The 12,924-nt window shown below is 49.1% G+C and overlaps 5 protein-coding genes across 5 annotated transcripts; 2 read left to right on the forward strand and 3 right to left on the reverse strand.

Moving 5' to 3' along the window:
• Positions 1–264: 264 nt before the first annotated feature.
• On the reverse strand, positions 265–1,530 carry ADK1 (adenylate kinase ADK1; the record flags this gene model as incomplete). The annotated part of the gene is made up of 5 exons (XM_076631694.1): positions 265–360; positions 457–601; positions 687–872; positions 982–1,189; positions 1,290–1,530. The coding sequence occupies 5 exons, from the start codon at positions 1,528–1,530 to the stop codon at positions 265–267; spliced, it is 876 nt and encodes a 291-aa protein (XP_076488265.1).
• Positions 1,531–1,816: 286 nt separating this feature from the next.
• JCM6883_002016 (uncharacterized protein) lies at positions 1,817–4,477 on the reverse strand (the record flags this gene model as incomplete). The annotated part of the gene is made up of 6 exons (XM_076631695.1): positions 1,817–2,629; positions 2,697–2,978; positions 3,070–3,190; positions 3,300–3,525; positions 3,662–4,098; positions 4,179–4,477. The coding sequence occupies 6 exons, from the start codon at positions 4,475–4,477 to the stop codon at positions 1,817–1,819; spliced, it is 2,178 nt and encodes a 725-aa protein (XP_076488266.1).
• A 297-nt stretch (positions 4,478–4,774) lies between these two features.
• Positions 4,775–6,656, forward strand: JCM6883_002017 (DCN1-like protein; the record flags this gene model as incomplete). The annotated part of the gene is made up of 5 exons (XM_076631696.1): positions 4,775–4,777; positions 4,856–5,812; positions 5,887–5,984; positions 6,049–6,506; positions 6,589–6,656. The coding sequence occupies 5 exons, from the start codon at positions 4,775–4,777 to the stop codon at positions 6,654–6,656; spliced, it is 1,584 nt and encodes a 527-aa protein (XP_076488267.1).
• A 656-nt stretch (positions 6,657–7,312) lies between these two features.
• JCM6883_002018 (SLC41A family transporter) lies at positions 7,313–9,565 on the reverse strand (the record flags this gene model as incomplete). Its single annotated transcript, XM_076631697.1, has 8 exons — positions 7,313–7,494; positions 7,576–7,645; positions 7,724–8,033; positions 8,107–8,248; positions 8,319–8,411; positions 8,503–8,886; positions 8,950–9,085; positions 9,158–9,565. The coding sequence occupies 8 exons, from the start codon at positions 9,563–9,565 to the stop codon at positions 7,313–7,315; spliced, it is 1,725 nt and encodes a 574-aa protein (XP_076488268.1).
• Positions 9,566–10,206: 641 nt separating this feature from the next.
• On the forward strand, positions 10,207–12,860 carry JCM6883_002019 (Ada3 domain-containing protein; the record flags this gene model as incomplete). Its single annotated transcript, XM_076631698.1, has 5 exons — positions 10,207–10,921; positions 10,987–11,085; positions 11,148–11,614; positions 11,724–12,296; positions 12,366–12,860. The coding sequence occupies 5 exons, from the start codon at positions 10,207–10,209 to the stop codon at positions 12,858–12,860; spliced, it is 2,349 nt and encodes a 782-aa protein (XP_076488269.1).
• Positions 12,861–12,924: the final 64 nt, after the last annotated feature.

A 12,924-nucleotide genomic window follows, 5' to 3' on the forward strand; every position in this document is an offset into this window, starting at 1 on the left:
CGTTTTCCTTTTTATCTCTTCTCTTTTCAACTGTAGCTTGTCTTTATTACGTAACCATGCCCACTCTCTTGCTTTTCTTTCTCCCTTTCTTTTCATTTCTCTTCCCGCCCGAACGAAGAGAAGCACTGAATCTCTCTCTGTCTCACTCGACCGAGGTTTCGTCTTTTTTGGGGGAACTTCATAAACATTGCTTCACCAATAAGGGGTTCTTTTTGGAAATAGAGACAGACAGAGAGAGACAGGGTAAGTGAACTAGATTTTACTCTACTTCTTTTGTTGTTGTTCAGCGGCATCGAAAATCTTTTGCAAGTTACCCCAAACGGTTTTAGGGGCTTGAGCCGCATCGACACCGGTCCAAATCTACACACACGCATCGTCAGCTCGAGCTCGAATCACTCCGTCGCAGTCGGAAGAAACGGAAGGAAAAAGGAGGGCAAAGAGAGAATGGAAGCTCACGTTCTTCTTCTTGTAGTATTCCGCGACAGGACCAGTTTGTTTATGATAAGTCTCTAAGCGTTTGTGTAGAGTTTCGGCGGTATCATCTGATCTTTGAATCAAAGGTTCTCCCGTAACATCATCCGTCATCGATTTCTTGGGAGGTCTATTTCCTCACTCAACTCTCACTCTCATCAGTACACCACTCACTTCACTCAGAAGATGGGTTAAGAGGGAAAGGAGGAACGTACGCGAATTCCTTGTGGTAACTCCTTCCAGAAGCGGGATGAATCAATCGACCAGTGATACGAGAAACGAGCAAGTTGTCGTTGACGAGGAGTTGAACGGCGTGTTCCAAGGGTTGTTTACGTTCAACGAGCATCTCGTCGAGTTTTTCGGCTTGAGTAACGTTACGAGGGAATCCATCGAGGATGAATCTAAGCGAGCGATTCAAGAACGAGGAAGAGAGGAGAAATGAAAACTTCGAGTTAGTCTCGTATTCTCGCTCCGACAGCTAGAAAAGAAAGGGAGGGATAGTTTACTTACCCAAGTTGACATTCCTTGTTCTCCTCCAACTGATTCTTGATCATTCCAATCACGATCTCATCCGAAACGAGTCCACCTTGATCCATAATCTTTTTCGCTTCTTTTCCTAGTTCCGACCCGGCTTTAACTTGTTCTCGAAGCATATCTCCAGTAGCGAGGTGACAAACGTTGTATTTCTCTTTGATCCAAGGGGCTTGAGTACCTTTACCTATTCACACAGTCGAATCGAGAGATCGGATCAGTTTCTCCGGAACTTTCTCTCCCCTCATCACGCCCTCGGTTGACTGCATAGAGAAGGGATGATTTACCAGCACCAGGAGGACCCATGAGAACCAATCTCAAGTGCTGCCCGGGAGTTAATTGTTCCTTCGCTCCCCCAACTACTTCTTTAACCGTCTCCTTAGCTCCTTCGACCGCTTGTCCGACTTTGTTCTTCGCATCTTGTGCGGTCGAAGACGCTTGGGATTCAAGTCGTTCGATTTTCGTTTGGAGTTGAGCGACGAGAGATTTGAGGTGATCGAGTTGAGACGACGAATCGGAGGAAGACATGTTGGCAAGCTGCGGGAGGTAAGGCTGATGAGTTAGATGAAAGTACGAGTACGACGATAGTGTAGAGAGGCCTACGAGGAGGATTCGGTGAGGGAGCGGGGAAGAGATGCGACTTCGCGGAACGAATCGCGATGAGACTCATTTTTTTTCAAAGTCCTCACGTTCTTCAAGAGAGACTGCGAGTGTGTAACTTGCGTGGTCTTGTTACAACTAACACAATAGATCCGAACCAACAAGCGAAAAATAGATCGAAAAACGAAAACTGAAAACTCTCCTTGCAAAAGGCTCATTCGACCTCCTCCTCCTCCTCCCCTCTTCCAACCTCCGTCTCCTCTTCCTCACCCCGTTCCTCTTCTCTAGCTTTCCTAACCATTTCCCAATCAACCTCCCTCACCCTCTGACTAGTAGGTGGGAAAAATTTCTCATCGTATTCTAAAATCGACGAACTTCTTTCTCCTCTACCCATCATCGAATCGTCTTCTTCTTCTCCTGCGTCATCCTCTTGATCGTTCGAGTGAGTTCGCGGGAGAGGTGGAGTGGGAATTCGATCGGATTGAAGAGGGGAAAGAGGAGAGGATGAGGGGAGAGGAGGCGGAGTTTGAATTCGAACGGTGCGACGACGGGGAGGAGATGCAGAGGAATCGGTGACGACAGCAGTGTCGGAAACAAGTCGACTCGGAGCTTCCAATTGACGATCCTCCAAGGGTAAGGCTGAGATCGGAACGGCCGCGGGGGTTCGAGAGTCAGCGTTTTCGTCGTCGATTTTCATTTTTTTCTCGTCCTCCTGCTTCTCCTCCGGCTCTTGTTCGATCTCCTCCAATTCCGGAATTGTCGTCGGTTCAGGAGGACTCTTCTTCGCTGCTGTCGGATCTCCGTTGTCTTCGTTGATTCCCACTTTCCCAATATTCTCGTCGTCGAGTTTCGTCTCCGCTTCTCCGAGTTTCTCCTCGTCGACGCCCGTCGCTTCGACTGACTCTTTAACCTCTTCGCCCTTCGCTTGCTCTTGTTCCTGTTTCTGTCGTTCCCTCTTCTCTTTATCCCTCAAATGACTCTTCCTCGCCAATGCAATCAATTCCCTAAACTCCATCTCCTGAGTTTTCTTAACGTGACGCAGAAAGAAAGACGAGGTCAAGGCTGTCGTCAGTACCAAAGAGATACCTTGTTACCATATTCATATTCAGACGCGCGCAACTCACTGTATCTCCTCCCCCCGCCACGTTCTTCGATTTCGATTTCCCTTTCTTCTCCTCCTCCAATAAAACCTTCTCCCAATTCCTCAACTCGTCCTTCAAGCCCTTGACTCCCAAATGCTTGGGATCCTTCACATCGATATCTACGTTCGCGTTCCAGACCGTTAGGTATTGGGAATGTCGTTTCTTGAGGTAGGAGACTTTTTGATCGGGAGTTTTGGAGTGTGAGGAAGGGACTGATGTGGGAAGATTCAAGGCCTGTGAAGAGAAGGAGAAGTCAGCGAGAAGTCAGTAAGGGAGGGGGATAGGAAGGTAGGAGGAGAAGGAAGGGAGAAGGGAAAGAACGAACCTTGAGCAGTGATTCGAGGTCTTTGAGTTTCTTGTGAGCGTAGTTTGGGAGAGGGAGATATTTAGTCGTATCTTGTGGTATTGAGGTAGAAGTGGAAGGGTTTGAAGATGGGGTGTCATCGCTGTTGAATATGCACAGCGGAAAAGAAAACGGTTTCATCAGTTTCCCTCGTTTTCTCTTCTTCCTCAAGAATTAACGGTACAAGATAGTAGAAGGCGACGAGCACTCACCTAGAGTGATACCCATTCCCATTCCCGTTCGAATTCCCCATCAATCTCCCAAACGCGTTCTCCGTCTTCCCCTTTCCCTTCCCTCCTTTCCCCATTCCATTCAAGCCGTTACTATTGGTAGTGGAGGAATTGTAGACGAAATTGACGCAATTCGAATCGATATGAGCCGAGATTGAACCGTTCTTGACGAGTTTCGAACAGACGGGACAAGTCACCAAGATGGATGCTGAACATTTGGCACATGAGTCATGAGTCAGTATCGTATCGAGCACATAAGCTCAGAGGGTCAGAGGCGACAGGTCTCGAGGAGACTGCCGCTTGAAGAGAGAAGAAAAGGAGAAAAATTGAAGATCGGAACTTACGATCCTTCAAATCCCCTTCCGGCCCTCTTTCACTCCCATTCCCATTCAGCTTCCCTTTCCCTTTTCTTTGTGAACTCGTCGTCATCGCGGTGGACGATTCCCTCTTCTGTCTCTTCCTCAAATTCATTCCGAAATCTTCGATCACTTCAATATCACTACTATCATCAACAGCTAGTTCCTCCTCATTTCTCCCGCTCTTTAGAGACCGGACTTGTTGGGTAGAAGAAGAGGGTTCAGGTTTGATCTTCTTCCGTGAGCTTGTGCTGGACGCAGGTGGAGGAGATTGTTGAACGAGTTTACGTTTTGATGAACCACGAGTTGCGATAGAAGGCGTAGGGGCGGCGGAGGGAGGGCCTAGATTGTTGGAGGTAGAAGCTATTGGTGGAGTTGAAGGTTGAGTCGAAGTAGTTGATTTCTCGAGTTGAATCAAATAATTTCTGCGAGAAAACGGAACTAAGCTCAGTTTCTCCTGTCCTCTACCGCTCTCTCCCTCCAAAAAGCGAGCTGATCTACATACCTAGCATTCCTCCATTCCCTCCCTACTTCCTCCAACCCTAAATTCCTCCTAATCCTATCCTCATTCGCCTCCTTCCCACACTGCGGACATTTCTTGATCTCCTTCAAATGATTCCTCAAACACAAAGAATCGAACGTGTGATTACAAGTCGTCAGGAGTACTGGGGCCGTGAAGAGCTCGTGACAGATTTGACAACGGAGGGAAGAGTCGAGGGAGGAGAGAGAGGCGGAAATGAAATCGGTAGGTGAGTCGAGGGAGAGGTCTTCGAGTGCGGTCGAGGGGACGGAGGGGCGAGACATAGAGCTTGTTGAACCTCTGCGAGAAGCGCGTGAGCTACTGAGAGACTGGCGAGAGAGAGACAGGTCAATGAAGATCGAGAAACAAGCAACAAGGGAGAGACGAGTGAATGAGCACTTACGCGCTACAGATAGTCTTGTAGTACAGCTTACAGCACTACTAGACCAGTCCCGAAGTCGTAGACGCGAGTGAAGTGCGATCAATCAACCTCTCTCAAATTCCTGCGCGCGTTCCTCTTCTCTCTCTCCTACCTCTCACTCCCTTTGCTTCCGTCCAAGCACTTTCAGTCGTCTCACAAGATGGTGAGTCCCGCTACATACGCGCTCTAGCTCTCGCAATCGATTGTGCGCAGTGACTCATCGTTTTCATCATTCAATCAGGCTCGCCCGAAGAGATCCTCTACTACGACCACCACTTCCAAGAAACCCACCACTACCACTACCACTCGAAGCAAGAAAAAGGCCGTTTCTCCCGTTCCGGTCACGAAATCAAAAGGAAAAGGAAAGAAACGTGTCGAACCTCCCTCTTCCTCTCCCTCTCCCTCTGAATCTGAAGAATCTTCAGAGGAGGAACCACCTCCACCTCCTCCGAAGAAGAAAGCGAAAACTACCACTACTACGACGACGAAGGGGAAAGGGAAAGGGAAAGGGAAAGAAGAGGTAAAGAAATCGAAAGCGGCTTTGGCGGCGGTTTCGAAACCGAAAACGACGACTAAGAAGAGTTCGACGGGTGGTGGGAAGAAGAAAGCGAAGGACGAGATTGTGTTGTCGGATAGTAGTGATCTCGACGAGGAGTCTTCCGAGGAGAAGGAGGTCGTCGAGAAGAAGAAATCAACCTCGAAAGCGAAAGCGAAACCTGTTTCGACCTCCTCCTCGTCGTCGAAACTGAAGAAGAAACGAATTGAACTCTCTGACAGCGAAGACGACTCGGAAGAAGAAGAAGAAGATGCACGATCCAGGAAGAAGAAATCGGAGCAAGTCATCGATAGAAGAGCGATGGTATTTGATTCGGATGATTCAGATCTCGTTATTGAAGAACCCGTTGCTCCCACCAAGAAGAAGACCACCTCTTCGAAAGCGAAACCTGTTTCGAAGGGAAGGAAACCCGTTCACATTCCGAAATCCCCAACTCCTCCTCCTCCTAAACCGGTTTCATTCGAAGAAGCGCTCAAAGCTTGGTTCCTACAATTCATTGATCAACCAGAAGCCGAAGGAGAAGGAGAAGGAGAAGAACAAGATCAACTCGCTTCTGATATCGACATTAGTTCGAAAGAGTTGGTGATGGGAGGAGAAGGGATCGAGAAATTGTTTGAAGAAATGGGATTAGGGATGGAAGGTGTAAGTCTTTCCCCTCTTCTTCCTGCACCGGAGTGAGGAGTGACGCTGACGAGAGAGAGGTCATGAGGGAACAGGTTCATCCATTGTTGTTGGCTTGGAATGTAGGAGCTGAAGCTGGAAGTTTTGGGAGTTTCAAATATCAAGATTTTGAACGTGCATTCAGAGGACCAAAGTAAGTCTACGCCCTGATCCATCGTTGTGGAAGACATTTGATCGTTCAGGACGAGCTTTCTTAGTATTCGTACTTCAGCTCAACTCGCGACTCATCTCGAACAACTCAAAGATTCTCTCTATTCCGCCACCTCCTCCGCACCTCAACAACAACAACAACCTCAAGACTCCTCCTCGAAACCCGGTCGTGCTATGATCTCTGATGAATCCGAAGAAGATTCGGACCACTACCCCACCACCTCGAAACCCTCCTCGTCGAAATCCTCCTCCTTCACTCAATTCTACACTTATCTCTTCCCGTTCCTCTGTCCCGAAGGTTCGAAATCCCTCCCGAAAGAACTCTTCACCCCCGTCATCTCGCTCGTCCTCGCGACGAAATACCCTCTCGCGAAAGAATTCGTCGAATTCGCAGTCGAAAAGGGAGAAGGGTTCAAGAGTGTTAGTAGGGACGTTTGGGATCAATTAGGAGTGTTTGTTGCGAGTGTCGGGGAAGGGTTGGAAGGGTGGAATGAAATGGATGCTTGTGAGTTCGAGTTCATGCTTTTCGGGGAAAGCAGAGGAAGAGGAAAGGAGAGGGACTGATGAAAGAGTGCGAGGACAAACAGGGCCTTCAACGATCGATCAATTCGTCGAATGGAAACAAGCGAAAGATGGAGAGAAGAAATCGGAATGAACGGATCACAAAATTACGCGTGAACAAACTAACTAAACTAGAATCGACCTCGGAATGCAACTATGAATAACCTCGCTTGCAAAACAATCAATTAACGGATACTCAAACAGAATCGATCCTGTCTCTCTCCCTCGCAAACCAACTCGCAACCCAAAAATCGTCTCAAAAAGAAAAAAACAAAAATCCCTCTCTTCTCTCGAGCTAGATACCATCTCTCTTCTCTTCCCCCTCCTCCTTGGACTCTCACTTGCTCTCTCCCCGAACTAAACAGACCTATACCTATCCTCGTTTTTACAACCCCTCACGACTTTTCCTTTTGTTTTCACTTTCTCTCTCTCTCTCTCCCCCTGTTTTTCGTTACTTTTACTACGCAAACTTTTTCTAGTTTCTCTCGCAACTCAGCTTTCTTCGTTTCTCACTACATTTAAACGGTCTCACTCAAGCGAGCGACAGGCGTGGTTTGCTAGATCGCGGCGATTTCAACGATTCAAAGCAGTGGATCGAGCTCAGATCGCCGAAACGCGAAACCGTGACGACGAATGCGTTGTCGCTCGACGGCTTGCATGGGGGGGACCCTCTTCTCGACTTTAAATCTCGTTGTTTCTGCCCAGACTCCATCTCGCCGAAGAAGTGTCTATCATGCATTTCTCGAAAAGTCAACCTCTTATCAGCATCCTCCGCAACATCTCCGCCCCTTCCGAGACGACATCCGCATCCACTCCTTCAACCGTTGTACCTGCTGCCGTTTTGACCACTTTCGTACTGAGCTCGAATGCGGCGACTAGTAATAATTGACCTGAAACGTCTAGGAAAGACGACAGGAGAGGTAGAGCATAGACTGTTCAAACGCAAGCAAGGGGGAAGTGGGTCAGTTAAGGATCATAGAGGTAGGAGAAGGGAGAGAGAGAAAAGGACGGACCATCAGGATCATAATCGAATTTCCATAACAACATTGAACCTTGTCTAGCAATCACCAAACCCAACAACGTCTGACACACATAAAGCCACTTATCAGCACCGTCCACGACCCTCGACATCTCGCGCGAAAAGAGGCCAGTAAGACTCACCTGAACACAAGCGGCAATCAAATAACACACCGCAAACCCCCAACCCTTCGGTGTCTGATCCGTAACCACTCCATACAACCAAGCCAATTCCATTACCCCTACTCCCAATACGAACAAAACTCCTCCAGTGAACCAGAACGATTCCCTCGAATGTCCTCGATTCTTTCTCGTCGATTGCGAATGAAGGATCGTAGTAGTCCTCGCGACGAACACGGAAGCGGGAGCTGCTGAGAGGGCCGTGAATATGGGGGCGAGGAGGGAGAACCCGGGGTAGAGGTTAACGTAGGTTTCGAGAACTACTCCAGTTCCACTACATTCCGCCGCACATTCTCTACGTCAGCCTTGACAGAGGAGGGAGCAAGGAGAGAGGGGAGAGAACGAACGAAGAGATTGCCATAGCGAGGAACAGAGGACCCCAACCGACCGAAAGGAGTTCTTGAACGTAGGCGTTACGGAACGTGAAGATCAAGTTGAGGACGACTGCTCCTAGGAGACAGAGGAATACTAGAGTTGAGATTATTGTCCCTATCCAGACAATCACACGAGTCAGTGAGATGATGGGCAAGGGAGAGAGAGGGAGAGAGAAGGCGGATACCCATAAATTTTGCGAAAAGTGAAGCTAATCCACCGAGAATAACGAGAGTTACTACGTCCCCTAAGACGGCTGCGATCGGGGTCGATACATTATCTATATCTCGATCATCATCCACATCAGTCGGCTTCGACACACAGAGAGAGCAGGAGAGAGAAAGAGAGAGAGAGAGAGAGAGAGAACTGACCTGGATTAATCCTGAATCTCCTACAAAGTACGACTAAACCGCACATGAAGCTCCCCAACACACCCGACGAGATCCCAGCCGCCAACATGCTCACGCACAGGACGAGTAACGCCTCGAAATATCCACCTCTGATATCGTTCCCTTCCGAATCGGTCCCGATTAGACCTTTGTGAATTGGATGTTGAAGGGAATGATGAACCCCTTTACGTGATGCTAGACCGAGGAGGAAAGCAAGGAGACCCGAAAGGAGGGAGACGATCAGGGCTTGGACTTGGAGTAAGGCGAGGTTACCGAGGATGAGGGATCGTCGAGTTCGGCGAAGGTCGAGCTCGCCAATGTTGGCAGAGGTCGAGAATCGTGCGGCCAAATTCATCTCGAGGTTACCTGGGGACATGAAGGTTGTCAGGAAGTGAAGCTGGGATGGGAGAGGAGGATTGGAAGAGTTACCTTTGAGATTGAGGAGAATCGGAACGAGGATGAAGAGCTCTTCGATCCGAATAAACACGCGCCAAGCTTGTAACTTGTCGAGTAGAGACCCGGTTAGGACCGAACCGATCAAGACGAGGAAGAAGACCGGCAGCGTCTAGGAGTGAGAACCGGAGTCAGCATTTTCGAAAAAACTTAATTCGTCCAGAGAGGAGAGGACGAAGCTTACCTCTCTAACCGTCTCCTTGACGAACAACTTCTTCTGCTGTGTACTCATCCCTGTCGATGTTGTCGTTGTGCTTCTCTGACTGACTCGACTACTCGTACTATTCGACCTCAATCTCGCATTCCGAGAATCGTCCAACATCGTCTCTTTCCCTTCTCTCGCTTCTCCTATCCGCTCGTCTGGATCTCTGTTCTCCAGTAATCCCTGTTCCTCCTCCTCCTCCTCTTCTGCTCGTTCGTCTTCAACTCGGTCATTCAATCGAAATAATCCCTCAACTTCATCCTCCTCCTCTCCTTTCTCGTCTCTTTCCGTTCTCCTCTGTTTTCCCTTGTCGCGTCTTGAGTTTGTGTGTAGGGTGTGTAGTTCGTGTGAGTCATCCGACTGCGGGAGTTGGTGGTGTTGCGTCGGCATCCGAGGAATTTGGAAAGGAGTGTGCGAAGAGAGACGAGGGCGCTCGACCGGCGAGACGTGGAGAGCAGAGAGAGAGAGAGAGAGCTGTCTATAGGTGAGCCAGCTTGACGGGGAAGATAAGGTTGGTGACGGTACAAAAGTCAAGGAGAGAGAATCTTCGACTTCAATTCATCACTCGGAAACATCATACGACTCCTCAAAACATACTAGAACGTGTTTTCGACTAGCGACTCACTCGACGACCCAAGCGATCCACAGAAGGATCATTGGAGAACGGATTTAAGAGACTAAACTTTGATCAACCGAACAACACGCTTCAAAGACGATCGGAACTGGTTTGAATGGGTAGATACTGAGTAGAGTAGCGTAAGTCATCGTCTGAACGTATTGGACGCGTAAGGGAAAGGAGGGATCGACTTGCCGAATTCCATCATCTTGTGGAGATCTAAATCTCGTCTCTCCGGTCAATACGAGGTGCAGTGAGACTCGGGGGATCATCAGAACTGGAGTCTGGATAATCTGGGAGCAGCTTGAACCGTAACGTGACGATTGAGCTGACCCCCAATTTCTCGACTCTCTACCTTGCGTTGACAGCCTTACAGTTACCGTTCCCACCTCTACCGAACCTCTCTCAATCTTCTATGCCTAATCCACCGACTCCAGCGCCTCCACCCGCCTCACTCCCGATCCTCGCCTCAGCAGTCCCCTCCTCTTCTTCTTCCTCTTCTTCGCTTCTCCCCTCTCTCCCAGCTCTAACGAAATTCCCTTTACACACCCCTGCGAATGCCTCTTCCCCTTTGATCACCTGTTCGTCCTCTACCGGTCCCTTACCTAACCAAACCCTCTTGAACCTACGTACCGTTCTCGTCGCCTCTCGATTCTCCGCTTCGTCCCGCGTCCAGCTCAAGGAAGAGAACAAGAAATTGTTGTTGGAGAGACAGGTGAGTGAGAAGAAGAGTTTGGAGGAAGCTGGGAGGATTAAAGAAGGGGAGAGGAGGAGGAAGAGGGAGGAAGAGGAGAAACGAGAGAAGGAGAGGGTCGAGAAGGTCGAGAGGGAGAGATTGGAACAGAGGCAGAGGGAGGAGAGGGAATTGGCGGTGAGGAGACAAGTGGAGGAAAGGGAAGAGGAGGAGAGGAGGAGATTGGAGAGGGAGAAAGAACAGGCGCAGATTGAAGCTCAAAGACAACAACAGGCGGCCGCGAAGAAGAGTCAGAAGACAGCGACGAAGGGTCAGGCGATGAAGAGTACAGCCCCAGCAGCAGCGAATGGAACGGATACGATGATGAAGGATGCGACGACGGTTCAACCTCCTCTACAAGGCAAGTCTCCTCTCTCGCGAATCCACATGTATCATTGTGCTGATTCGGCGTAGGAGATGTATTTGCAGTCGCATCATCACCTGAACCAGACGACGATGCAGTACAACCGAAACCTCCTCGACATTACGATAAAAAGAAGAAACGGAAACGAGATACCGTGATTGATTCAGACGATTCCGGAACTGATTCGACTCCTGCTCGTAAGTCCCATCAACTTACTCTTAAATCTCTCACGACCAACTCACCTTTTGTCTCTTTTCAGCGGAACAACCTCTTTTACAAAAAATCCGAAAACTCGAATCGACAAATTCTCACCAACCCTCTCCCTCTTCCGCCTCTACTCCCGCTACTCCCGGTCCCGCTACTCCCTCCGCTCGACACTCTCCTCTACCTCCCACGAACGCCCCTCCTCCTCCCGTCATCAGTACTCCGCGTCTAAATCCACTCGAGCGTCGACTCAAATCCGAACGATTCACGAAACACTCGATCCCAATCAAGCCTCCCGCCCCGGGATCTGCTACCGCTTTCTACGTTCCTCAATACTCTCTCGTTCCAGTGAAACCTGAGGTCGTTCCCCCAACTCCGACGGCAAAGAGACAAGCCGATGTCGAAGGAGATTTCTCGAATTCGAAACCGGGACAACAAATCGCTCATTCAACTTTTGTGAATTGGACCGAGAGTTATTTGAGACCGTTTGGAGAGGACGATTTAGCGTTCTTAGCTGCAAAGGTACGCTTTTCACTCCTTCTCTATCTTTTGTCTCGTGGGTTTCGAGTCACTTCGACAAGGAAGAAGAAGAAGAAAAAGCTGATGGGATCGAGCGTGGTGCGTAACGTAGCCGGAAGATCTGTCACCTTATATCATCCCACCATTAGGAAAACCCTATCTTCAAAAATGGGAAGAAGAAGATCTCGATCATCATCGCTCATCCTCTCATTCTCACCAACAAAAAACCCTCCTTCAACAACAACAACAAAGACTCCTTCACTCTTCCTCTTCCTCTTCGAATGCATCAACGAATGCGGCATTGTTACTACCACCACCTTTACCGAGGTTGAAACCGTGTCATTTGAGCGAAGAGGCGATGGCGACTGAGAATATTTTTTTGGGTCCGCTCAGTGAAAGGATCATGAGTGCTTTAGCGTTCGAGGAATCAGTAAACCTGGGGTTACTCGATGGAAGTGGGAATGGGAATGGACGTGAAGGGAGTGTAGAGGGGGATGAAGAGGAGAATGGGTTTAGAGGAGGAGGAAGGGATGGAGACGATGAAGATGCCGAAGGGGAAGATGATATGGAGGATGGAATGGCGGGGATGGCCTCGGCGGGAGAAAAGGTAGAGATGGATGCGGTCGATTTGGAGGAGAGGATCAAGAGAGAATTGAGGTTCATTGGATTGTTACCCGAAGAAGAAGTAAGTTTTTTTCTCTCTCCCTCTCCTTTCGAGGGGAAACTTGAGACTGATTGTTTGCGAGATCTTTAGGTCGATTGGACGAAACGAGAAGACGATGAGATCTCTACCGCGTTGAGAGCGTGTCAACGACTGCTTCAGCATCAAGTCGAACTGAACGAATCTCGCAAATCGATCCTCATGTCGATCGTGAAAGACCGAATGGCTTATCAAGAATACGAAACTGCACGAGACGCCCAAGAACGAGTGATCGAAGCTGGATGGCACAAACGACAGAGGACCGATTCGAAGAAGAAGAAGAAGGGGACTCAGAAAGATAAGGATCGATCGTTGAACAAGGTACCATCGTCGGCGGGAGTAGGGGGAGAAGAAGATCCGAGTAAAGTTCCAGTCAGTCCAGTGCTGCTCGAGGCGGTCGAGAAGAGGAACGCCCTCGTCGAATCGTTCAAACCGTTCTTTGAGGAAGATGGCGGAAAGAGTAGGTGGTGGGGGATTCCGGATACGAGCGTGTACGAGGGGATGTTGGAGAGTATAGAAGAAGAGGACGATAACGAAGAAGTTGGGTAGTTTTAGTCGAAAGTCGTTTTATTCTTTCTCGCAACCAAACGCATTCATCTCCTTGTCACGAGCA

Source organism: Sporobolomyces salmoneus, assembly GCF_050403485.1.
Source record: "Sporobolomyces salmoneus JCM6883 DNA, S_salmoneus_JCM6883_v1_ctg19, whole genome shotgun sequence".
In the NCBI taxonomy this organism is placed as follows: domain Eukaryota; kingdom Fungi; phylum Basidiomycota; class Microbotryomycetes; order Sporidiobolales; family Sporidiobolaceae; genus Sporobolomyces; species Sporobolomyces salmoneus.